The sequence below is a fragment of the Lasiosphaeria miniovina genome, assembly GCF_030549165.1.
Source record: "Lasiosphaeria miniovina strain SMH2392-1A chromosome Unknown B0T26scaffold_2, whole genome shotgun sequence".
NCBI classification, from domain to species: domain Eukaryota; kingdom Fungi; phylum Ascomycota; class Sordariomycetes; order Sordariales; family Lasiosphaeriaceae; genus Lasiosphaeria; species Lasiosphaeria miniovina.
Window position 1 is genome coordinate 1,985,833 of NW_026848221.1, and position 24,542 is coordinate 2,010,374.

The 24,542-nt window shown below is 55.5% G+C and overlaps 9 protein-coding genes across 9 annotated transcripts; 3 read left to right on the forward strand and 6 right to left on the reverse strand.

The window, feature by feature from the left end:
- Positions 1-232: 232 nt before the first annotated feature.
- On the reverse strand, positions 233-791 carry B0T26DRAFT_738035 (uncharacterized protein; the record flags this gene model as incomplete). The annotated part of the gene is made up of 3 exons (XM_060443536.1): positions 233-556; positions 596-653; positions 769-791. The coding sequence occupies 3 exons, from the start codon at positions 789-791 to the stop codon at positions 233-235; spliced, it is 405 nt and encodes a 134-aa protein (XP_060300150.1).
- A 1,149-nt stretch (positions 792-1,940) lies between these two features.
- B0T26DRAFT_693957 (DNA polymerase alpha/epsilon subunit B-domain-containing protein) lies at positions 1,941-4,087 on the reverse strand. Its single transcript, XM_060441215.1, has 3 exons — positions 3,643-4,087; positions 2,615-3,575; positions 1,941-2,542 (listed from the first exon to the last, which is right to left on the reverse strand). The coding sequence occupies exons 1-3, from the start codon at positions 3,682-3,684 to the stop codon at positions 2,322-2,324; spliced, it is 1,224 nt and encodes a 407-aa protein (XP_060300151.1). The 5' UTR covers positions 3,685-4,087; the 3' UTR covers positions 1,941-2,321.
- Positions 4,088-4,569: 482 nt separating this feature from the next.
- Positions 4,570-6,036, forward strand: B0T26DRAFT_671979 (WD40-repeat-containing domain protein; the record flags this gene model as incomplete). The annotated part of the gene is made up of 1 exon (XM_060439400.1): positions 4,570-6,036. One exon carries the CDS (start codon positions 4,570-4,572, stop codon positions 6,034-6,036), a length of 1,467 nt encoding a protein of 488 aa, XP_060300152.1.
- A 350-nt stretch (positions 6,037-6,386) lies between these two features.
- Positions 6,387-8,214, reverse strand: B0T26DRAFT_636897 (uncharacterized protein; the record flags this gene model as incomplete). Its single annotated transcript, XM_060436876.1, has 2 exons — positions 6,387-7,174; positions 7,248-8,214. The coding sequence occupies 2 exons, from the start codon at positions 8,212-8,214 to the stop codon at positions 6,387-6,389; spliced, it is 1,755 nt and encodes a 584-aa protein (XP_060300153.1).
- Positions 8,215-8,791: 577 nt separating this feature from the next.
- Positions 8,792-10,079, forward strand: B0T26DRAFT_127914 (putative U6 SNRNA-associated SM-LIKE protein LSM5). The gene is made up of 7 exons (XM_060433348.1): positions 8,792-8,958; positions 9,049-9,105; positions 9,203-9,241; positions 9,360-9,387; positions 9,476-9,539; positions 9,603-9,716; positions 9,812-10,079. The coding sequence occupies exons 1-6, from the start codon at positions 8,937-8,939 to the stop codon at positions 9,645-9,647; spliced, it is 255 nt and encodes an 84-aa protein (XP_060300154.1). The 5' UTR covers positions 8,792-8,936; the 3' UTR covers positions 9,648-9,716; positions 9,812-10,079.
- A 104-nt stretch (positions 10,080-10,183) lies between these two features.
- Positions 10,184-10,835, reverse strand: B0T26DRAFT_747642 (DNA-directed RNA polymerase; the record flags this gene model as incomplete). Its single annotated transcript, XM_060444866.1, has 4 exons — positions 10,184-10,395; positions 10,478-10,588; positions 10,677-10,735; positions 10,798-10,835. 4 exons carry the CDS (start codon positions 10,833-10,835, stop codon positions 10,184-10,186), a joined length of 420 nt encoding a protein of 139 aa, XP_060300155.1.
- Positions 10,836-12,307: 1,472 nt separating this feature from the next.
- B0T26DRAFT_747643 (transmembrane amino acid transporter protein-domain-containing protein) lies at positions 12,308-14,712 on the reverse strand (the record flags this gene model as incomplete). Its single annotated transcript, XM_060444867.1, has 2 exons — positions 12,308-12,493; positions 12,559-14,712. The coding sequence occupies 2 exons, from the start codon at positions 14,710-14,712 to the stop codon at positions 12,308-12,310; spliced, it is 2,340 nt and encodes a 779-aa protein (XP_060300156.1).
- Positions 14,713-16,456: 1,744 nt separating this feature from the next.
- B0T26DRAFT_637978 (amino acid permease-domain-containing protein) lies at positions 16,457-20,449 on the forward strand (the record flags this gene model as incomplete). The annotated part of the gene is made up of 4 exons (XM_060436979.1): positions 16,457-16,673; positions 16,740-17,725; positions 17,795-18,803; positions 18,870-20,449. The coding sequence occupies 4 exons, from the start codon at positions 16,457-16,459 to the stop codon at positions 20,447-20,449; spliced, it is 3,792 nt and encodes a 1,263-aa protein (XP_060300157.1).
- Positions 20,450-23,234: 2,785 nt separating this feature from the next.
- On the reverse strand, positions 23,235-24,401 carry B0T26DRAFT_639388 (CobW domain-containing protein; the record flags this gene model as incomplete). Its single annotated transcript, XM_060437132.1, has 1 exon — positions 23,235-24,401. The coding sequence occupies one exon, from the start codon at positions 24,399-24,401 to the stop codon at positions 23,235-23,237; it is 1,167 nt and encodes a 388-aa protein (XP_060300158.1).
- Between the last annotated feature and the right edge of the window lie 141 nt (positions 24,402-24,542).

Below are 24,542 nucleotides of genomic sequence, written 5' to 3' on the forward strand. Positions count from 1 at the left end.
TTGAACTAATTTTGGACCTCATCGAAGCAGGGTAGACTGACGCTTGACCCCTAAGTTCGTCACAATGTAAATATACCCCTGGTATCGGTTTGGCAACCCCCCTCTCCCATGTGTCGTTCCAAATATCAGTGAAGTTTTGCACTGTGGTTCTGTTCAAGTAACTTCCAGGTGTAAGCGCATCGCTAGTAGCATTTAATGAAGTCCAAAACTCATGTAGTCTACAAATACGCATCTACGCAGCCACCGTCCCCTCAGGCAGTGGTCCGACAGGGAACTCACTCGCGACGACATTACACTGCCGGAACAGCCTGACCTCATCCTCAACAAACGCGCCCACGAGAAAATGCAGCGTCCCGCGGCTGTAAAACAGCGCAAAGTCGCCCTCATCCCAGTCGTGCGCATACACCCTGTTGAGGGTGGTTCTGCCCCGCTGCAAGCTATGCACGATGCTCCGCACCCGCTCCAGGTCCTCGACCACCGCTCCGTCACCAAGATGCAACTGCCGTACCGCCGACGGGTAGATCAGTAGCGCTAGCTGCCATCTCTCCGGGTTCCGCTAGCATATAGGCAGGATTTAGGTCTTGGCCGCGTCAACCTCGGGTAGCTGCGCGAGTGCCAGCTCCTTGCCCTCAGACACGAGCCCGAGCCCGTCGCTACGAGATCACGCACTAGCCATCCAGACGTATAGGTGGGGGGCGTACTCGACACGCGTGGTGCGAACGAAGGTTTGGCCGGCGGGCGTGAGGCGGTGGTGCCGAGGGGCAGAACGAGCTCGTCGCCAGTGCCGTCATCGTAGCGCACGGTTTAGGGTCGATCGCCGGGGATGCGCACGGCGAGGAGGGTGGTCACAACGGGCGGGCAAAGTCGTGCAGTGCGGACGATGGTGAAGTCGGCGTCTATGAGGGGCGTGTTAGCGATTGTGTTTTTGGGATGCGATGTTTTGGTTATGACCTGCTAGGGAGGTTACCGATTGAAACAAGGTGGTCTTGTTTACAGTAGTGCTACTTTTTTCTCTCTCATCTATGCCCTGTCATTTCATGGTCATACCTATGAGGTCTCCAATGTCCACGCCAAAGACGGTAGCTCCAAAATCGACTTGAGAGCCGTCCGAGAAGGCAATGGGGCCACAACAGCGGCGATGAAGACCGTGATTCTGCCTCCATCCCTCCATCAGATACCGTACGAATGATTCGACAAGGCCTCGACCGTCTCAGTTCAATATCTTCACGAGGAATTTCTAGTCTAGGCCGCCTGCTAGCGATGCACGGGAGGCTATCCATCGTTGCTCGCCGTTGACGATGTTTATCTTTGTATTGTTGGAGTGGTTTAGTCGCAATGGGCAGTGGTTGTTCCTCTCCTAATAACGGTGGAGCTCCTCAGCCGCAAGGGGCTGGCTGTTCTGGGGCTCTTTCCCGTTCTACAAGTTGTGATTGGATCCGGCCGGATAGCATCCGGGCAGATAATTAGGGTTGTATAATAATTGCTCCAATGCTCCAAAAGCGGCCGAGAATGGCGTAGGTGGGTGTTTTCGAGAGAACACTCGTACAATTTGGACGACGCGGAGCTCAATAACAATGGCACAGGAAAAGGTTTTGTCAAGCTTGAGCCATGACCGACGGCCAGCTGGCTTGTTGGTTACCAAGTACTCCATCCAATGGGGCGGGGCGGCGTATGCCCAGATCCCGGATGCCTACTGAAGAACTCCGCCGGGCGCCTGTTTGGTTGTAGGTATTATCGGGTATTATCGAGCAAATGTAGTATAACTGTGATTAATTGTGTTCTGTCTCTTGGAGCTATTTCCAACCGACTTAAGCCACCTGGGGGGGAGCTAGGCTCCCTTCTGGGCCATGCATCGGTTGGATGCACGCTAAGCGTCAAGGCTGATATGACACAGGTACCCACACGGTACTTGTAAGAGACTTGTGCGCTTGGTGTTAAAGTCGCCGAAAATGGCACCATGCGCCAGCCAAATTCGGCCGCCAGAACACCGCTTTCTCGGTTTTAGATGTATTCTTTTTTTCTGCGCGCATGGATGTAGATATATATATGTTCATATTTAAGCAGCATCTCCATCAGCCTGCCTGCCCGTCGGTATTCGTCAATGTTCCAGCTTCACCACGCTGGGGAAAAAAAGGGGGGGCACTATATAATAGTATGTGCAGCTACCTACCGAGATGGACCGATTTGCCAGAGCTAACAGAATAAATAATAGTAATCTCATTCATTTTTACTCGTACGCTTCCCCTTCAAAAAGGGCTTGTCTCAGCCTGTCTGGCCGAGTCATTTTTTCATCATAAAATAGTTTATAGGGTTGAGGCTGGTTAAGAAGCAGAGATCTTGAGAATGGACACGTCCAACGTCTCCGTGTCCACCAGCACAATCTCGCGCGTGGCCGAGAAGGACGGGACCAGGATCAGGCGCACTACCTGCCCGTCGGGGCCTTCGATGATCCTGGTGCCGAACTCGGGTTGCGAGCCGACGAAATACAGGTGCGGGCACTGCTTCATGACGAAGGGTTCGTCTTCTTGGAACGGATATGACCCTGGCAGCAGGTTGGGTTAGAAATGGGTTTCTTTCAAGGAGAGACGCGGGAGCATGTGGGGGAGGGACTTACACAGGGTGTCAGGGGCTGTCGGCGCGGAGCAGCGCCACCTGCACATGGCCTCCATCATGCCCAGCCTGTCGTCGCTATCGACGTACTTGAACACGTCATCGAGGTTCTGCCCGCCCGTGCCCAGCACCCTCCACCCCTCGACCTCGGCCTCCCACGGATTCGTCACCGAGTCCAGCCACCCGGACTCGGCGGTGCCGGGTATGGCCGTGTATGTCCTCGACTTTGGAAGCATGGCCGCGTGGATGGGCTGCTGCGGGTAGCTCGCGTTGGCGGGGTCGAGCACGCCCGGCAGGAGGGTGACGGGCATTGTCGGGAGCAGCTCGGACAGGAACTCGTCGAAGAGCTGCGACGGTATGGGGTTGTACGAGCGGCTGTCGTAGCCGTACTTCTTGTGCGCCTTCTTCTCGGCGCTCTCCTCGGCTGTGGCCTTGTGCTCGGGCGCAATCGAGTTGCCGGCAACCACGAGCCGGCTGATGTGCGCTAGCTCCTTCTGCGCCGCGGGATCGAGCGCCTCGCCGAGCAGGTACTCGAGCAGTAGGTTCAGCTCCATGGCATATGATGTATCCTCTCCCGAGAACTCGAGGCCGGAAACCAAGGCGATCTTCTTGGACCCCAGGCCGGACGACGACGAGGGGCCGTCTGACATCTCCACGTCCTCGTCCTTGTTGAATTTTGCGTTTGCCTTCTTCTGCTGCGTGGAGACACTCGAGTTCTTTGGCTTTGTGAGCTCCCACCGCTCGGGCTGCGGAGCAAGGTCGGCGAACTTGAGGTCAATAACGTCAAACTCGCCGTTGGCGTTCTCGGTGCCCATGACGGCGATGATACAGCCCGTCACCATGAAGAAGGGCTTGAGCACGTCGCCAATGAGCCGGATGCGCCCCGAGTCGTCTTCGAGCATGACAGCGTCGCGGCCGTCATCCGAGAAGTACTGCTGCATCGAGGTAGGGGCAGATATCCAGCGCTGGAGAAAGGGGGCGGTCAGTCGGTACAGGTATCGCATTGTAAACAATGGCGGGATAAGCACCCACATCTTTGGCCACATCCTCGAGAATGTTAGGCTTCAGAGGCATGTCTATGTAGACGGTGCCCGTGACCCAGCACAGCTCGCCCTGCCGGACATCCAGGACGCGGTCAACCTTCTTGGCCGTCTCACCGCCAATGACGGTGCCCTCCCATGCCGTGGTGGCGATCTCCTCGATGGCGGGCTTGATCTTGGTCAGGCGCAGGAAGTAGATGTCGGCAAACTGCTGCTGGTATGGCCGGTCCTTTTCGAGAGCGAAGGTGTGGAGCGACTTGTAGTTTGACTCGCTGCGGTCGAGCACACCGCCGGCGACTTGGCCTCTACGAACGCATCGTCGTCAGCACAGGAAATAGTAATTTTCTAGGGAGTGCATTCCGTCCAATGCCTAATCAAGGTCTAGACGACTTAGACAAGGAGATGGATACTTACGAGGGCTTCTGCAGCAGACTTGAGTCTGCAATGTCTTCAAGCGTCACCATCGCGACGTCGGGTGGGGGCTATACAATTGCAGACAACTGTTTGACCGCGTCCATGGAGTGTAAATGGGTACTTTGGTATATTGACGTGTCTTGGCTGTAGAATTCTGGAATATGACGCGACGTGCCTTTTCGCGACAGCTGCAATTACCTTAATGACTTGGGCGTGGTACTTGGGGACTTGCCCCGCTACAAGGCCGATAAGATAACTATCGTGGGGTGGTGTGTAGGGGAGAGGTTCAGAAAAAAACGTCGGGCCAAATCCCTGTCGCTTGAAAGTTCCTATTCCGTAGCAGCACCAGCAAAAAAACACCAGCAAAAAAATACCAGCAAGTTCTCCTGCAAATTCGAATTATACGCGAGAAACGACCCAAACCACACTCTACCTGGCGCTTGATATCCAATTGGCACTTTTACTACACCGACACGAGACGGGCACTGCACACGGTGGCGCCGCAATGGAGCAACACACAGCGGTCGCCGAGCATGGCGCACAGGTCAAGGTGACCTTCACAACCACCGAGGAGGACATCCAGCTCCCCGAGGGCAAGCGACAGCTCCTCGTCCCCGCCGACATCCGCCGCTACGGCCTGTCGCGCATTCTCAACTCCGAGTCCATGCTCGACACGGCGTCGATCCCCTTCGATTTCCTCGTCAACGGCAGCTTTCTGCACACGAGCCTCGAGGACTACCTCAAGGCTAACGGCCTGTCCATCGAGTCCAGCATCACCCTGCAATATGTCCGCAGTCTGACCCCCCCCATTTACGAGGCTAGCTTTGAGCACGATGACTGGGTTAGCGCAGTCGACGTGCTGTCGGCCACCTCGGCCGCCGGCCGCTGGTCGGGCGACTCTTTCCAGCGCGGCCAGGACCGCATCCTCTCCGCCTCGTACGATGGTCTTCTCAGGATATGGAGCACCTCGGGCCACGTCATTGCGACGTCGCCCTCGGGCAGCCACGGCGGCCACACGGCCAGCATCAAGGCCGCCAAGTTCCTGTCGAGCACCCAGATCGCCTCGGCGGGCATGGACCGGACGGTGCGCGTGTGGAAGTACTCGGAGCACAGCAGCGCCGCCGGCGACCACGTGTCGGGCGACCTGAAGCCGACGCTCGAGCTGTACGGACACGCCGGGTCCATCGACTCGCTCGAGGTGGACGGGCAGTCGAAGCGCATGCTCACGGCGTCGGCCGACGGCGCAGTCGGCTTCTGGAGCACGTCCAAGACGACGGCGCCCGAGCCCAACGCAACGCTGCTGCCCGGCGCCCACACGTCTAAGCGGCGCAAGGTTTCGTCGTCGGTGACGACTGCGCTGCGCGGCCCGCTGGCCATGATGAACATCCACAGCGCGCCGGCGTCGGCGGCCGTCTTTGACCCGCGCGACCGCACCGTGGCGTACTCGGTGTCGCAGGACCACACGATGCGCACTATCGACCTGACGACAAGCGTCGTGGTCAGCACGCTGACGACGTCGCACCCGCTGCTCTCGCTGTGCGCGCTGGCGCGCTCGTCGTCGGCGCCGCTGCTCGCCGCCGGCACCTCGGCGCGCCACGTGACGCTGGTCGACCCGCGCTCGAGCGCCACCACGACGTCCGTCATGACGCTGCGCGGCCACACCAACAAGGTGGTCGGCCTCGCGCCGTCGCCCGACAACGAGTACTCGCTCGTGTCGGCGTCGCACGACGCCACCTGCCGCTTGTGGGACCTGCGCAGCGTGCGCCCGGCCACCAAGGACGAGGGGCTTGGCAGCGTCAGCGAGCCCGTCTACGTCATCGACCGCGAGAGCCGCCAGGGCAGCAAGAAGAAGGCGACGGCCGCCGGTGACGGCTGCAAGGTCTTTGGGGTCGCCTGGGACAAGCTCGGCATCTTCAGTGCTGGCGAGGACAAGAAGATCCAGATAAATAGGGGGAAGGACGTGGCGGTGTAGAGTTGAGAGAAATGAAAAATAAAAAACAAATGCACTAAAAATAAAAATAAAAAGGGAAATCATGGGAAAAGAGAAAATGAAATTGGCGCTTGTTGAGTGAGCATATAATACCCCCCCGTTGGCATAGGTAGACAGACAGGTAGACAAAATGGATGATTGTCACGCTCTCTGCGCTGTTATTATTCTTCGGTTCTTCATTTGATCTTGCTTGAAACAAAAAAATGTCATTACCCGCGCAAGGTGTCCATCTATGTGTGCGCATTTATTTCCATGTAATCATTTTCATGACCCGACAGGTAGGTATTCAAAACAGGAAGAAAAAAATCGGGTTTTTTGTCTATTCTGTCGCCTTATTCCTCAACCCTCTCAGCCGAATTCGCATCATGATTTCTGACCCCACCCGCCTGCGCGCACGCCTGGACGAGGGCCCGCAGCCGCCAGCTTCCGAGGCTCTCCTTGGGCAGGCGGTCGAGCACCTCGTTCCGCAGCCGCGCCTTATCGTACGGCAGCTTCTCCAGGCGGATGGCGTCGGTGATGTACGACGTGACGGTGCTGAACTGCAGCGGCGGGTCGCGCAGCACGGCCGCCGTCTGCTCGGGCGTTAGGTCTGCGTTCTTGCGCCATACGTAATAGGCGCGTAGGCTGGACGGCGCGGCGCGGGCCTTGGGGTTGGCGAGGCGGTATTGCGAGGCCCAGAGCTCGGCCTCGGCGAGTCTCGCGTCCTTGGGGCGGGTGTTATCGCCTGGGGTGGTGGTGGTGGTTTTAGTAGTGAGAGCCGCACTGGACTTCTTGGAGGCTACAGCAGGTGTGCTAGGGGTAGAGGCGAAATCTTTTGCAGAGACCACAGCTGTTGATGGTTCATCAACGCCGGCACTGGCATCGTTTTCGACCTCGATGTTGATGCTGTCGCCGAAAGAAGTCAGGTACTTGTCAGACAGCACGGGGCCGTCCAGGGCGGCGGCGCCGTCTTCGGCCTCCGGCTCCAGCACTTCGTCTGCCGTCGGCAGATCAACCCCCGAGGCAATCCGAATGGGTAGGTTGAGCTCGGCGTGGTAAGGCATCGGGGGCACAGGATCTAGGTTCTTCCGGTGACGGTCCATGATTGCATAAAGTTGCACAGCAGCATAGGCATCGGACGCTGAGTCTATATCGAAAAATGTGATTAGCTAAAATCCGCACAAGACGTACGAAAAGAAAAGCAATGGACATACAGATTATCTGTTCCATGCGCAGCGGCGACGACCAGTCGCTGGCGCGAACGTCGTGCCCCTTAAACAAGGGCAGGCGGAGGTATTCTTGGACCTGGCTTGCCAGGCCTACCAGTTTCTTGTTCAGGGAGCTGTATTCGCCGCTGGCAGAACACTTGATTAGTCTGTAGAGGTGGCTCAGCTCGAAGATGCCCCGAGCACCAATGTCTAGGAATCGTCGCAGCCGAGTGCAGTCGCCCTTGATCCAGACACCAACCTTGGTCACCTCGGGGTCCTCCATGATCTTCTTGAATGACGGTGCGACCAGGTCGTCGTTCTTGGGATACAGGGCGAGATGGAAGAGGGCGATGCGGCTCGGGGACGCGATCTGGGCAAGGCACACGTTCCTCCGAGCGCCTTGGAACTTGGTGGCGTCGGTCGCCCATTCCAGATCAAACCCGAGGATCTTCTCGTGCATGAAATACTGTTGTAAGACGCGCTCGGTCGTGTGCTTGCTCGTGCAGTAGTGGACCTTAACCTTGGGGCCGGGTTCGGTGCTCCCGGCCTCGGCAGGCCCGCGGTACAAGCTGTAAGACCAGAACGACTCGGGCGTCCCCTCGGCCGCCTGCTTTGCTCCCCGGAATATCTCGTCCGGGATCTTAAAGTCAAGTGGCGTAAACGGCGGCTGGACGTCGGCAGCATCCACCAGCCCGGATACCGAGGATTCGGCCTTTTCGGTCTTCTCCTTAGTTAAAGGCTCAGTGGGGCGATCCTTGTCGGCGGCAACTCGGCTATCGTCCACATGTGCCTCGGGTGCGTTCCTGGCTGATGAAGCTGGTAATTCGGCCTTGTGCTGAACAAAGGCCGGCGAGGTGTGATAGCTCGCCGGCGGCAGCCGCGGGCAGACAACACTGCTGGTGCCGCTTGCAAACACGATGCCCCTGCTCTGGTGCCACAGCTTGTGCGGTCGCGATATTTTGGAGCCTTCCATCCCGAAGCCTTTTCTGAAGCGTCTTAGACGAGAAGGGAACGAAAAAGGGTCAGCTTTCGATGCATGGGAGTGAGAGGTTGGAAAACCTGAGTTGAGAGGAAACTCACAATCTACATGCGAATGACGACCTCGGTGACGATGCTGAGACAAAGCAGCGACGACGGCATTGGGTCCGTTTGGCTATGGCTATTGGTGTGATTTTGCCACTCACACGATACCACGACCACGGCCTACGAGAGATTGGCAACGATGCGGTAAGGGACCGACTCGCGCCATGGCCGACGCTCCAAAGCGTCATACCAATGGCGGAATAGCGGGCCAGTGAGGAGGCATGCCCACCTAGTTTGAAAACTATGTGATATGGGAAATACCTTAAGGGTTGGGCTGGTATTATTATTTAGGCAGACGCGTCGGGGGTGTGAATGGAGGCTGGTCAACCGGGGGGGCTGGCAGCCTTTCCCGTCGTTTTCGATCCAAACCCACTATCCGCCACCACACTCACAGGCGCTGCAAGCCCCAGCCCACGTATCCATCCAGGCTTTACGTGCTACGCGATGTCACGGGACCTAGAGTAACCCATACAGCCACGCCTGCTGCTGCACAGACCATTCCGCTTCTGGAAAGCAGCATCCCCGTCAATAATAACCACGCCAAAACCTCAACCAACAGACTATCCTTTAAAAAAGAAAAGCCATCACTGAACGACGAAAATAAATAATAAGATGTCCCAGCTTCTCCCCCTCGGTAAAAGATGACCATGAGCCCCGTTTTTAAATCCTCCGTGACAAACAAACATCGCAGACTTGCTGACATGACATGAACGCACTCTGCCAGAGCTCATTGACAAGTGCGTCGGATCGCGCATCTGGGTGATCATGAAGGGCGACAAAGGTGAGCCATCACCCCCCGGGAAACCGCCAAACCACTGCATGAGTACACACACATTCTGGCTCGTTGCTCACCGCGCCGCCCGGCCGGCCCTCTGCAGAATTCGCCGGCACACTCGTCGGCTTTGACGACTACGTCAGTACGTTTGTTTCTCAGATACTGTTTTCTCTCTCTCTCTCTCTCTCTCTCTCTCTCTCTCTTTCTCTCTCTCTCTCCGCTATCACTCATTCCCTCGATGCTAACAAACACCCCGGCAGACATGGTTCTGGAGGATGTCACCGAGTTGTGTGTCAACTTCTTCCCTCCCCCCAACAAATCTTTTTTGCCACGGGCCCTCCTGTTGCTGATGAATTATTGTTTGTTTTGCCTTCAGTGACTACTCGGGTGACCACACCAAGCTGAAGAAGATTCTCCTAAACGGAAACAACATCTGCATGGTGAGTGACAGAAGCACATTTTGGAATTGTCATTTCGTTCCTTGTTTATTGACCCTCTCACAGCTGATACCCGGCGGAGACGGGCCACTGGGCGCAGCTTCGCCATGAGCAAGCCTCAAAATGAGCTACGGTCCGGGTATGGGCCGTGGTGTTTGGGAGGCAAAGGGAGACCAGCCGGTGCGCCACGCTTTTGTTATCTCCCAGCAGAGCGACTCAAGAGGGAAAGACACCATGCAAGTCTTGAGCACTAACAAAAACAAGGAAATAAACAGTAGCCCAAAAGTCATCATGTCACGATGATACCAAGGAGCTGTTTTACTGTTTTCATGTTTGGGCTGGATAAACTAGAGAATTAGCAAATTCGCTGAACAGCAGACCCGTGAATACGAGGCACTCCATACGTCGAGTGAACCACCTCTACCAATGCCAACCGTAAACCAAGCCGAGAAGTGTATTTGCCAGCTGATCCAGACGCCTGCCATTCATGCATCTGTAGACGTACTAAACATCTCCAGAATTCTGTGCTGAAAAATGACAGAAGCAAACACAGTTTTCCTCAACGCCGCCATTCCCAAATCGTCCAACCCACCTAAAAACGCCGAGAAAGCACTCCTGAAACTTCCCTAGACGGAAGAGGGAAACCCTCAAAAGTCACCTTGCCCATTGTTATTGTTGGCGTTGGTTTGGCTTCCAGCGTCGGTCAACTGGCGGAGGGCCAACTCCTTCTGGAACTCCTGCTTGAGCTGGTGAAACAAGAACACCAAATCTTCGCAGGCTTGGATCAAGGCATCGCGTGGCGTGATAGTTCCGTCTGTTTGGACTCGGATTAAGACCTCCGGTACGTTAGGGTGGCCGACTGAAAACCAGCCGTTAGCCTCAGACAACGAGAGAAGCTGCCCTGGCGGTAAACTTCTGATGTCTAGTGGGCGGCTGCTTACTCTTGTATCCGGCCATCAGGACGTTGTCGTGCCCCTTGAGCCGCTCGGCAAGGAGATTGCCGAGAGTATGGTCTTCCTTCAGGAGAAGAAAGTCCGACGTGTTTGACATGCCTAGGTGACGGCGAATGTGAGTCAGAAGCCACAAGCACCCCCATCGCAGCTTCACACCGAGACCCCTTCGACCAAAACCGAAACTTACCAGTAAAGACAGTCTCAGTGATTTTCTTCTCGCCATCGCCGAGAAGAAATAGCTCGAATCTAGAAGACGAGAAAAATTTCAGCACATGCCTCGCGCACGCAACGGGATGTGGCTCCCAAACTCTTGCAGGTTAAAGTGCTTGACATTGGTCGACGCCATGGCCGCTGGGCCGAGGGGCGGGGCAAGGCCGCAGACAACAAGAAACAAGTAGAGCAGGGTTGGGGCTTCTGCCGAATAGAGAGAAATAGATAAAGCTTGGCCTCCCGAGTCTAGATATTCCTCCACCGTGGGTTGGGCGGAGAGAGGTGGTTTTGCGAATTTGCGGTACGGTGATGAATTTCCCAAAAACCGCCCCCTCTCCCACAAGAAATTTATGAACTCTAGTAGCGGGGGAATGAAAGGGGAGGGGAGGAAACCGCGGTCTGCAGTCGCGACTTCCCAACATAGACGTCCATCTTTCGCCATGGGTTGCCGAAGAAGACGACGACGCAAAGACTCAAGGAGGGGTAAAAAGGAACGACAACAAGAAGATATCCCCATCGAGAAGGAAACACTTGTTCGGCGTGCGCCGGGCCCTGAAATCGCGTGACAAAATGAAAAAAGAAAATAAATCAAGAAATGAACTGCGGAAAGGATGGCGCGAGGGGGAAGCAGAAAAAAGAGTTGCAACCTTACCTATCCGGTGCGTTCATTGTGCGTATGGCCGATAGAGGCGAGCTGTAAGAGTAGTAGTAGCACTAGTGATTGTATCCAATGATCGGTATCGATGATGCCAAAAAAAGCAAAAAAAAAAAGCTGGTGTGTATGTGATGGAGCAAAGAGTTGTCGCGATGAGCAAAAAAGCGACGGCGATGGTGAGTTGCCTGTCTCGTCTTCGAGAACAAAAAGGTATGGGGGGCGAGGAAGGACAGTGGGGCCGTGCGCAGCCTTAAAAGCTTGAAGCCCCTTCCCCTCCCCCACACTGTGGCCATTCACGCTTTCATCAAGAGCTCAAATGGACAGTTGCTTTGTTCCTTCCAAGGGGATTAACAATAAACTTGGGGTGGTATGAAGAACTCGAATTGGTCACCGCGAAAAGCAAGCTGACTTCAGAGGGGATGTCTCGTCCGGAATACGGATAATATTTCCGACTAGCTTCGCAGAAAATGTGCGCCTCATACACTCACTCATCAGCTATCCGTAGATTCCCACATAACCGAAAAGTAGACCGTGGTAAAGCAATGTAAACATGAACATAATCGCTAACAGAAGATCCATCGGATTGACAATTGCCCCTGAAAACCATCCATCTACTAGGTACGCTCTCCAAAATCCATACAGTGGCCTTTCCATCGCGGCGGCGACGAGCCTCGGCCGTCTTCGCAAGCAAAGTCAAAACGCTCTCAACAATCAATCTCTTCTAAGTCTCGCTGTCTAAGACACACATCTTCGCAGAGGCCTCTAGCAAACCTACACAAAATGATATCAATCGCCCTGTTGAAGATGCCCCCAATATGCTATCCCACTACTAACTAACACTAATTCCAAGCACCCATGCTGCAATTATGTAACTTCTGACGCTAATTATGACTTTCAAAGGGTAATGCAGGAAGGGAGAATGGTGTCAAGCTGAGTCTTTCATCCCTCCGGGATTACTCGTCGGTCAACTTCCCCTTTTTGTCGCAATAGCTCGGCAGCCCTCCGCCAGACTCGTTAGCCCAGCTCATGATGGTCAAGCTGGTCGTATACGCCATGGCAATGAAGCCGAATATACAGAGGAAAACGTCGGACCATCTCCGCACGGCGCTCTTTGCCACGCCCTTGTAGTGTAGCATCGGCTGGCACACCCGTGTTAGCATTCTATGGGACATATCACGGAGGGGAAATAAAGGGGCAGGCTCACAGGATAGATGTACACCAAAGGGATGCAGGCAAAGTTGCCGACGAGCGCAACAAACTTGTCCAGGTTGTCGGCACCGCCCCAGGCAATAAGGGCGCAAACCGCCACGAGAAAGAAGCGGTATACGTTCTTCTGCCACTTGATATACGGATTATACTTGCCGCTCTTTGTGAAAAGCGCGTTTTCTGTAATCCTGATGGCAGGGAATATCTGGAGCGGCGTCGAGAGGAGGATGGCAAGCGAATATAGAAATTGCACGCCATTGACAAACTTGTCATCCTGGGGCAAGTTTAGCAGCACAACCGTCTCCGTCTTTGAGCCGTATGCAGCGTAAGAAACTGCGCCCATGACGATGAAAAGAGTGGTGATGATGATCATGACAACAAACATGACCTTGGGGAACTTCTGTGGCTGCTTCATAGACTCCTGGATGGGAATAATGAGGCCAATGCCCTCAAAGGTGAAAATGGCGGTTCCGATAAAGAGAGTCCAGTTCTTCTCGTTGAACATGATGATGTCTGCCCAGCCCTGGGTCTTGAGCGTAAATATGTCATACTGAAAGAGATATGCCAATCCAATGACGATGAAGGCGTCGGCTATGAGCGCCGTGAATCCAAGCTTTTCGATGTCGCGAAGCAGCGAGAGGGGTAAGAGTATCACCATCTGTAAGATGATCAACCAGCTAATGGGGACCATCGTCTTACAGTCCGACACAGCGAGTATAAAGGCCTGCAAGTTCTCCGACGTGAACACCATGTAGGCTGCAACAAAACCTATCTGGCTTAGCACAATGGACGTCAGAATGAGGGTCCTCATCCATTTTCCGTATAGGATGCCGCCAATATCGCCAAACGAGCCCTCAACCTTCAATCGGGTGGTGACAAGGAGAACGAAGCAGTAGTAGCTCAAAGCTGCTACAAACAGCAGAACCAGGTTGCTGAACAGCATGCCGCCATTGAGATACGCGCGAGGGAGGAACAGAACGCCAGTGCCAACAAAAGATTTCAGGAGCAGCAGCGCTGCGCTCATGGGGCTGTTCTGGCCACTTCCTCCGCGTCCCTTCCTCCTCCTCTTCCGGCGGGAAGGAGTAAGGAGGGCGCTGTCTTCCATTGGTTCTCGGTCGTCTTCGGAGCCTTCGCCACTGGAATAGCCGTCTTCGTCACTGCCCGACATGAAATACTCGCCGGGCTTCAAGGCCTCATCGTCTTCCTCCAGCTCTTCACCTGCGAAGTGACCGTAGAGAGACAGAAACTCGAGAAAGCTGCTCGTCAGCAGCCGAGGGTGGGATGCGCTGTGGCTCGTACCCTCGCCGTGCTCCACGTCGTCATACGAGGGCGAAGTATCTCGGGCAGCCCTCCTCAAGTAGTTGCGCCTGAAGCCCCCTGGGACCTTGATGGTGCTGATGTCAAGAACTTCGTTCTCGGGCTCGGGCCTCGCGGCGCTGAAGCTTTTGCTGCGCTGGACCTTGTTCCGCTGTTCTATCTCCTCGGTCCACTTGTATATCGGGCGCGTGATGTCGCCGCCTAGCAGCTTTAAGCTCGAGAACTCCTCGTCATCAGATGGCGACTGCGATCCGTGGGCTTTTTGTTTGCCCTTGGACCCAATGCTTGGTTTTCTCCAGCCCGCATCTTCGGGCGCAGCGTCTCCTGGCTGGACCAGATGTCTTTTAACAATTTCCGGATCCTCGTAAGCTCCAACGCCACTCTGAGACACGTGCCGTGACCTTGTATCGAAGGAGCCATAATTGGTGGGCGTGGCCGAGGCAAGGAAGAGAGCGTTAGCCGCGGCCGGGGAAAGCGGCCGGACAGGTGGGGTGCCAAACCGGGGAGGCGACGTTCCAATCGAATGTGACAAAGCTGCGGCGAGGGCAGAGATTCCGGGGCCTGCGGCGTAGGAGCCAGGACCGGGGAGCGGAGTCAAAGGGGCCGAGTCGACGTCTCCGCCGTCGGCCTGGTTCGCTGCCCGGAGGCTGGGAGGAGTACCGAGGGCATGGTATGGAATCGGGGATACGAGGCGTGCGAGGGACTCGGCGCGAGGCACTGAATTAGAATACGAGTAGGCACGAAGCGAGCCGGGTCGCGATTGCGATGGCGGCTGTGATGGTGTTGGCACCGCTTCCGCGGGTGGAGCAGGTGAATCTCTCCCAGAGCTCGACATTGTCGACACAGTGGTTTGTTTGCGTTACGATGAAATGCAAGCTATCTCATGTCTTGTTTGAAAGATTGGCTAGCGAATATCGGCGGTGCCCGAGGGGGGGCGGGGGAGATGGAACTATAACCGGTGTCGCGCCACTCTCTAGAGGGCCGAGACAGGAGCCGCAACCAACCGCCTGGAACCAAAGATAGACTTCAAGGCCAGAATAAACTAGCCACAGCAAAGAGAATAAAAGAGCGACGTTGGGATGTTTGCGTAAACTCGTTAAAGCGGTTGATAGAGAGAGACGGCGCTTTTGCAATTGCAGGCACTTGCGGGGCGTGTGACGGCGACGACACGAGTCGAGTCGAGGTGGCTAATAAAAAACGGACCCGGTCTCCGAATGTCCAGCTGACGATAGGGGATTTGGAGTTTCCCAGGGCTCAAGTGTAGATTAGCAGCCAATCAAATTCGGCATAGCCGACCAGTCAAAAACGGCAGCCCCGACAGCGACACAGGAATTCCAGGTTCCAGCGTCCCACGGGCCCCAAGAACCCACCCAATGGGCAATGAGCGATTCACTTACAGCCCCGCCACGGCCAACAACCCCCACCCTTGCACTTTCAACAGTGAAATCCAATTCCGTTCACGGATACACGTAGAGAGGAAGCCTGGGGCTCTGTCGATGTGGACAACCTGGAAGTCACGAGATCCATTTGTTGAATGAGTCTTTTCAAGGATATTCACCTGCTGTACGAGGCTGGGGTATTAGTTCTCGTCATTTGATCTCGATAGGGCTCATGGGTCAATCAACTTGGTACCTATCTTTGTCCAGCCGTCGTCTGCCTTGCGGCGGGTTAAGGCAAGTGCAGGGCAGTCAGGTGCGGGACGCCCCGAAGTGCAAACCTAAGGTGAGCTCAAGCTCCCGGCTGCGTTATACCGGGGCCTCAAACACCATTCCAAGTTGTAAGGTAAGATATTGTAATTTGTACTTAATGGCATATTTTAATTCCAACCCTATCTCCTCTCTTCGAAGCAGTGAGGGAGGCCAAGTGTTATTCTATGCATACGAAATCAGACAATTACTGTATGTATGTGGGTGCGAACTGCGCTAATCGGCAGCTGGCGGCCCCTTTATAGTTGCATTGTTGTTTGATGACAGGGGCAGACCAGGCCGTTGATGGGGTGTCCACCTCAGTCACTTCAAGCTGTGGTGAGGCAACAAGGGTGTGGAAGAATGTTGTATCGCTCCTGCCGCTCTGTCGACGGATGACGTCGAACTCTACCCTATGCAATCAAAAACTAGCGATCAACAAATTTGCCTTTTGGTCTTTTATTCCAGCGCTCGATATTTGGGCCGCGTTTGTGGTTTAGTTTCTCTTTCGACCCGGAGCAAGATAAATCGGCACGCCATCCCAAGTATCACATCGCGTTAACATCCGCCCATCTGAAGAACAGCAATTTCATCCATCACCTGTTGCATCTCGCTGCACTCTTGGCATTTAAACTGGAGTGCAGCGCGGATCTGCACGGTTTTAACCCAATGCCAACTGGTAATAAGGGATGTGCAAAGGGAGCTATTAAGCAGGTTGGAAGCTCTGATTGGACATGAATGGGCAATCGATCTCTATTGCAGCACAGTACGGAGTACAGGAAGCGTCAGCTGGAGTCGTCCTGTGCTCAACTTTAACGACGCCAACCCGGCCACCTATTTCCTACCTAGACGCCCTCTCACGAATCGTCTGGGCCGACACTTGAAAAAAAAAAAATGCCCCGTGCCAGCACTAATTCTGGTAACGGTGTTGGCGTCGTCCAGAATGGAGGCTCAGCGACGGCCGCCATCGAGCCGGAGCTCACAGGCAAGAGGCACAAGCTGGGAGTTGTGTCGGGCGTCTACATCCCCGTCTGCCTCAATATCCTTAGCATTCTGATGTTCCTGCGCTTTGGTCTCATTCTCGGCGAGATTGGATTGATTGGCATGCTTGGTGAGATCCTGCTTGTCTTGTCCTCCTGGTCGTTATCACCGTTACTTACACGCCCCAACCACGCAGGGCTCATGTTTACGGCCTACATTGTTGACTTTGTGACAACCCTGTCCCTCTCAGCCATTGCTTCCAATGGAGAAGTCAAGGGCGGTGGCGCCTACTACCTCATCTCGAGATCATTGGGTCCCGAATTTGGAGGCTCCATAGGCATTCTCTTCTATCTAGCCCAGGTGCTAAATACCGCCCTCAACGTTGTCGGCCTCATCGACTGTATAAAGCTCAATGTCGGCTCCTCGATGCCTCAAGGATATTGGTGGGACTACTTCTTCGGAACCACTGCTTTGTTCGCCTGCACCTGCCTATGTCTTGCCGGAAGCTCCATATTCGCCAAGGCAAGCAACGCTCTCCTAGTTGTATTAACCATCTCCATTGTGAGCATACCGCTGTCTGCACTGGCCTTGCCTGCTTTCAGTGATCCCGTCCGGGGAATCGAGTTCACCGGAGTTAGTCTAGCAACTCTGAGATCCAACCTGCTGCCACATGTGTCCGGCAGAGAGTTTTCCGGCCTAGACACTTTCCGGAGCCTTTTTGGCATCCTGTTTCCAGCTACTTCCGGAATATTCGCTGGCGCATCTATGTCTGGAGATCTACGGGACCCAAGCAAAGACATTCCGGTTGGTACGCTCTGGGCAATGCTGTCGACACTTGTTGCATACTTGCTAGTCATCATGTCCCTGGCATCGAGTACAGCACACAGCTCGTTTCTTCGGAACCCAAACATCATCCAGGACACGAATATATGGCCCCCGATCATATTCGCCGGCGAAATCGCGACTACTTTCTTCTCGGCCCTGATGGGCGTCATAGGCTCAGCAAAGCTCATGCAGGCCCTGTCTCGGGACAGGCTTTTCCCAGGCCTGTCAATATTTGGCAAGGGCACCAAGAGAAACGACGAACCCATACTTGCGATATTCCTAACCTATATCGTTGCGCAGCTGGCAATGTTTGCCAACTTGAACCAGATTGCCACCCTCATTTCTATGGGGTACCAGGTAAGGCGCCTAAAGAAACCAAGGAGGCCCTGAGAAAACAAAAAAAAAACAAGTCGCTAACAAAGGTAGATGACATTTTTCGTCATGAATCTGGCATGTTTTCTATTAAAGATTGGCTCGGCGCCTAATTTCCGTCCAGGATTCAAGTTCTTCAGCTGGCAGACTGCTTTTGCAGGCAGTATGCTCTCGGCCTTGGCAATGTTCTTCATTGATGAAACGTACGCCACCACCGCCGTCTGCCTGCTTGTGTTCCTATTCCTCCTAATACACTACTTGAGTCCTCCAAAACACTGGGGCGACGTATCCCAGAACTTGATATACCACCAAGTGCGGAAGTATCTGTTGAGGCTGAAGCCAGAGCATATCAAGTTCTGGAGACCGCAGATCATCCTCCTCATAAACAATCCCCGGAGACAGACCCGTCTCATCCAGTTTTGTAACTCGATGAAGAAAGGGGCTCTTTACATTCTCGGCCACGTCATCGTCACGGACGACTTCTCTACAGGAGCTGCCGAAGCGAAATTGCAGCAAGCTGCGTGGACCAAATACATATCAGAGTACTCGAGAATCAAGGCATTTGTGCAGCTTACCATGTCGCCCTCCATAACCTGGGGGGTGAGGAATTTGATTCTCTCAGCCGGCCTAGGCGGGATGAGACCCAATATCGCCGTCATGGGTTTCTACAACATGGACGACTTGCGCAGTTCTGATCCCACCATGAAAGTTCCGGATCCGCCGTTCCCTTCTGTAGTAGCCAAACACAAGGTCTTGGAGGCGGAGCCAAAGAGCCCCAAGAGGCGAAGAGGTGACACCTCTGCCCGTCTACTCGAGGGATACTTGCCTACAGATGTTATAAGGACGGAGACGATGATGACCGTTACAGAGTACCTCACTATTCTCGAGGACATGGCTTTGAGGTATCGGTTAAATGTCGCCATCGGCAAGGGATTCGAGTGTCTAGAGACGCCTAGAAAAGATGGTGGCAATTTTAAAAAGTATATCGATCTCTGGCCGATCCAGATGTCAGCAGAACTTTCCGCGGACGGAAAAAGCGTCCTCACGACGAATTTTGATACCTGTAAATGACCACAAACCTCCTTCATTTCAAAACGCAGGTTGTCTGACAAATACTAACGGCAAATAGATACCTTGATTCTCCAGCTTGGATATATTCTTCACACGGTCCCGGCGTGGAAGAAAGTCTACCGGACACGAGTTTTGGTGTTTGTTGAATACGAGAGCGAGATCGAAGAAGAAAAGGGGAGGGTCCTGGCGTTGCTGGAGAAACTTCGAATTGATGCAGAAGTGCTCGTCTTTTGGCTAGCGTCTGGGGCCCTACAGACATATGAATCCATCATACACGGCAAGCCCGGCGACTCCGAGACTGAGGGCATTGTGAGCGATTGTCTAAAAGACCAAGGCTGGTGGCAAGATCTGCAATATTTCAGAGGGTCAAGTTCAATGACTGCCTCTCAGGAGCTCTCATCGATATCAAAAGTCATTAACTCAGCCTCTGGACGGTCTGGCCCTTTTATCCGACATTCCGCTTCGGTGGGCGCCGCAGACAGGAGACGTCCTAGTTGGGCGCAGTTCTTTGAGCTTCCTAAGAAGCCGACAGTTTTGCAGGTGGCAAAGATGGGGCTGAGCGTCGGAATCCATACACAAAGTATCCCGGTAGACGTTTTGGACAGTTCCGGCACGGAGCTGGGCGGCGACAGCGAGAGCGATGGAAGCTCTTCGGAGAGTGGCATGGATGTCGATTTCAACGAGTCAGACAGCGTCGCGAGCGAGGCAGATGCGGAAGACATAGAGCCGACAAGACGTCCGCTCTTGGAAACCGCCCGTCGACGGAAGAGCTATGGCGATTTTCTTGGTCGCCCAAAGAGCCCTTGGAAAGACCAAAGGTCCCAGGTGTCACATCCGCGGATTCAGCAATCGTACGGAGCTACCGCATCGAGCCAGCAGGATAGTAGTGATGAGCAGAGAGCAGGTTCGACCAGGAGCAGCATAAGAGCCGCCAAACCCACTACCCTTAGCACCGATAGGGGGGATATCGACGTGGATAGGCCATCAAGGTCACGACATGGCTCAGCGGCTATGAAGCCTTCCAGCCCACTAGTACCCGAACCAGTAACCCATGGCGAATATGTGTCGAAGTCTAGGCTCATGGTTTCTGAGGGCGAAACCCAGAAAGGCCGTCCAGGATATTCTCGTCAGTCATCTGTTGGACGCTTCTCGAGCAACCTGGTCCCGGAAACTAGAATTACAAACGACGAAGGCGGGAGCGGTAGAACAGTTTCCTTCGTGGAATCAGGTCCAGGAAGCAAGACGCCTATCAGATCTCGGAGGAATTCGATGTCACGGACTCTGAGCACCGGTGCTAGCAGCGATGCTCTTGTCGACATCCCCGAGGTTTTGTCTTCCTACCGGCTACGCCAGAGCGAAGACGACACCCAGGGTTCAGGCTATTCCTCTCAGGGGCTGGCGCTATCCTTCAACAACCTTCCCAGCCGAGCCCAGCATCTGATACTGAACGAGCTGATGCGGAACAACAGCAGTGACACGGCTGTTCTCTTCACGACGTTGCCGCCACCAGAGGAAAACACATGTCAGAGCGAAGAAGCAAGCCTGACCTATCTCTCGGACATAGAGGTTCTTTGCAATGAGCTGCCCCCGACATTATTAGTGCTGAGCAATAACATGACGGTCACCGTGAGTCTTTAGGACCTTTGTAGGTGTTTTTGTACTAGTTTGTTGAGCTATATGGGGGTATATTTCATGGTTAAACAGCAGAAGATTGTATTTCATCATAGCTTTATAATACCATTAGCTATTAGAAATAGCGTCTGAGACCTATCGATTGAAGCAATGTGATGGAAAGATACCGAACAATAATCATCGAGGGATGATCTATCGGACCGATCGAGTCTTTGTCAAAAGGTCGGCCAAAGGGCCGAAATGTATGTAGAAACAACCTCTTTGAAAAGTCAAGATTCGACACAAAGAACCCGCGGGTGTTCTCCCCAAAGTTGCCTGACCCCGTCTTTATGTTATCGAAAGCCCTCGCCCGTTTCGCCCCCTTGCCCCTCGAATGATCCTGTAGCTTGAATAAAAACGCCATGCGAGGGAGATAGATGGATTGAACCACCACACCTTTTTGGGTCGTTGAATATAACCCCAGTTAAACAAAACTCTCGAATCAAAAATGCCAACCGAGTCAAAGAGATCCAGCAGCAGCCGCTCGTCCCGGGTTTCCCAGAAACTCCGCGACCTCAGCCGGCTGAAACTCTGGGCAGCAGCGGCGGCAGCAGCAACAGACGACAAAGAACAACAGCTCAAGACCCCGCCGCCGTCGGCCGGATTGTTCCAGCCCGTCCACACGCCGGACCGGCCACTGCGGTTGGTGACACCCGTCGAGGCCCCGACCGAAGAGGAGTGTCTAGCCGAGATACAGGCATGGCAGCGGGCTGCCAGCAAGAGGGGAGGGCGGCGGAGGCCGGTGGCTGCTGACGACGAGCAGCAGCTGAACATGGTAGGTGACAATGCCCTGCGGAAGCGGCGTGAACTGCGGGATGAGAGGAGGGGCAGGGACAGACGCCAGGGAGATTCTCGAGGAACGCGCGCTAACGGGGGAGCCAAGAACACTCTTGTGATAGGGGCTACTAGAGACAGAGACAGCGGAACTGCTCGCGACGAGAATGAATACGGCGCCAGTGACAGCAAGAGAAACAGCAGCCGGCTTTCGGCCGTCGGCAGCGGCGGCAGCAGCAGCAGCAGCAGGAGCCCGCGCCCGATACGGGGTCAGCGGCAGCAGTTCCACCAGCTACAGCACTACATGCCGAACCCCTTATTCCAACAGCAACAACAACAGCACCAGCGCCAGCCTTCCTCCTCGTCTTCTTCTCCCTCCGGGGACAGAGACGAGACGAGCAACGTGTCCGGCGCGGCGGCACGGCTGAGACGCGTCACGCGCAGGATCGCCGACGAGAAGCCGTTATCGTCGTCGTCGCCGTCGCCGCTCGGAAGATCGCCGAGCCCGCTGTCTCTTGGCGACGCTAACGGCGAACGGGAGGCCCACCAGGGGCGCCATAGCCGCGTCAGTAACGGCAGCGGCAGCCAGAGTCCTCCTAGCTGCATAACCACGAGGACCAGAGAGGCGCTCCCGCCCAGCAGCCTGGGCACGGTTTCCCAAGAAACGACGTCGCTGTTCGAAGACGATTCTAGCGACGACGACGACGACGACGATGACGCAGCCCATGTGGTGGACAAGCAGCAGCTGTACAGGATGGAGGTGCTGCGGCGCGGGTTCTGCCCGCTCTGCCAGCAGCCCGGCCAGGAGCCCGACGCTCTATGCTGCTGGCACTGCGGCGGCGACTTTGGGCCCTGCCGCGTGTACCCGGCGCCGAAACCGACAGCGGACGGCGGCACAGCAGCGAAAGCAGTAGCAACGCAAGACGGCGGGCGGAACGTGACCAACCGCCCATGGCTACCCCTGACGAGGGAGCGCAGCCAGCGCAGCGACTTCGCGTGGCCGCCACAGTCGCTCCCGCGGTTTCTCAGCGAGCGCGCGTACATAAGCCCCGCCCCGGGGCAGGCAATCAGCACCGACCGACCTCTGGGGCCACAGCGGCTCGGGATAGGAGAGGACACTAGGGCGCGAGACGGCGCGACCCGACGCACCCATCCCATGGACGAGGAGCCGGCTGCTGCACGGCCCTGGGGCCAGCGGCTGAGCTGGGCGGATCTGGAGAAGGTGACTGCGTTGTCCCCGCCATTCTCCAGATACAAAGAACGCAGACGGGAGAGCAGCGAGAAGGGACATGCAGCCGCGAGCAGCGGCAGCGGTAGCAGCAGCAGCAGCAGCACGATCCGGCACAGCAAGGCCGACAAGACGCAGCAGCAGGCGCTGAGAATGTCGTTCCTAGAACAGCACGCCGCAGAGCCACCACCGGCAACGCCGCCAGAGACGCAGTCCCCCGAGGATGGTGGTGATGCGGGCGAGAGCGAGAAGCGGCGCGGCAAGCGGCCTGACCGGTCGACGATTGACGTTTCCAAGTTCCACCTGTGGCAGACGCCGGAGCAGCGGGCCGATATCGAACGGCTGATCCGCAAGAACGGCGACGATGCGGACCTGTTCATGGACATCTATGACAACTACTGACTGTGTTGAAAGCGAAGTGGCCGAACTGTTGGTGGTGGCCGACAGGGATAGCGACGGCGGGTAATGGGTGTGGCAGCTAGTTAAAGCCCCCCTTTTTTTTCTCTCGGTAGGCGAGAAGGACGACAGAAAAGAAGAAATTGATAGGAGAGAATTAGAATGAAAATGAGAATGAGATCCAATTTCTTCCACAAAACAGGAAAAGAAAAAGATCAGTGCGCTCTCGCAATGTAAATGAAGGAGTGATATCAACAAAGAAAAATTAAACAGAATAGAAAAAAAAACGAACTCTAAATATGCATGGTATCTATCTATATGCCACACCACTTTTACAATCAAACAGTCATCATCTCAAGTCTTGATCCTGTTGACAACCAGCGTGCCTCTATCGCTGCCGTCGAGCACCAGCAGCCCGCCGGCCTCGAGCTTCTTCTTCCACTTGGCGCTCTCGTACCTGGCGAGGATCATGGTCATGCGCAGGACGGCGCCGCCGGTCGAGGCGTGCTCGGCAGCAGCACCTCCGGCGATGCGCGTCGCCGTCCAGCGGCCAAAGGCCCAGTTCAGGATATACCTGTTCTTGCTCTCGGGTGTGCTGTTGTCGTCGTCGTGCGGGGGTGTCGGCACCAGTGGGACGTCCTCTTCCGAGTTGCGCAGGGTCTCGCCGCCTGCCGCCGTGGTGAGCACGGCCTTGATGCGGTAAACCTCGTCCTTGGGGGCCGTCTTGAGGAGCGTGACGAGCTTCGCCACGTCGACGGCGCCCGCGCCCTGCAGCTCGATGGATAGGACCTCGACTTCGGACTGGTGGTCGCGGGCGTGGTTGTGCTCGTGGTTGTCGCAGGCGGCGTGGTCGTGGTCGTCACGGTGCTCCTCGGCCAAGCCCTGGGCCAGGCCGCCGTCGATGCCAAAGACGACGTCCATGGGGACCCAGCCCTTGTCGCTCTTGACCCAGGCGGTGTCGAGGTCGAGGTCGCCGAGGCGGTCGAGGCAGTCGTCGAAGCGGCGGCCGCCGGCAGCCTCCCACTTGTTGAAGACAACAAGGTCGGTGTAGCGGGCCTGGATGCGGGCCGTGTAGCTGGTGTCGTCGTAGCCCTTCCAGTTCTCGACGTCGAGCACGCTGACGACGCCGTCGAGAGCGTAGGCGCCGCCCGTCTCGCGGGCGATGCGGTTGACCTCGAGGGCCAGCGTGGCCGGGAAGGCGGACCCGCTCGTCTCGATGACGATGCGGTCGGGCGGCGGCGTCGTGGCGCGCAGCTCATCCAGCGCCTTGCCCAGCGCGCCGACCAGGTTGCAGCAGATGCAGCCGTTAAGCAGCTCCTGCACGCCAGCGATGGCGCCCGACGCGGCCAGCTGCGAGTCGACGGCCACTTCGCCGAACTCGTTCTTGAGCAGCGCCAGCCGGTAGTCGGGGTTCGCCGCCCGCAGCTGCGGAATCAGGCTGAGGATCAGCGTCGTCTTGCCCGATCCCAGGAATCCCGTGACAATGGTGATGGGCAGGGGTGCCGCTGGTGGTGTTGCCATGTTGTCTGATTTTCTTTTTTTTCTTCTCTTTCTCTTTCTTTGCTGTTCTCTATCTCTCTGCGTCTCCTTTTCACCACTGCTCTCTCCTTTTTTTTTTCTACCTCTCTTGTTTTGCTTTTGGTTTCTGTTCACTCGCAAATA

Excerpts from the sequence above, each read along its gene's own strand:
- B0T26DRAFT_693957 (XM_060441215.1), bottom strand. The coding sequence starts at position 3,684 with ATGCCTCTGAAGCCTAACATTCTCGAGGATGTGGCCAAAGAT. Across the intron at positions 3,576-3,642 it reads TCGAGGATGTGGCCAAAGAT|CGCTGGATATCTGCCCCTAC; the intron begins GTGGGTGCTTAT and ends CCCTTTCTCCAG. Across the intron at positions 2,543-2,614 it reads GACAGCCCCTGACACCCTGT|GGTCATATCCGTTCCAAGAA; the intron begins GTAAGTCCCTCC and ends ACCTGCTGCCAG.
- B0T26DRAFT_127914 (XM_060433348.1), top strand. The coding sequence starts at position 8,937 with ATGTCCCAGCTTCTCCCCCTCG. Across the intron at positions 9,388-9,475 it reads CTGGAGGATGTCACCGAGTT|TGACTACTCGGGTGACCACA; the intron begins GTGTGTCAACTT and ends TTTTGCCTTCAG. Across the intron at positions 9,540-9,602 it reads ACGGAAACAACATCTGCATG|CTGATACCCGGCGGAGACGG; the intron begins GTGAGTGACAGA and ends ACCCTCTCACAG.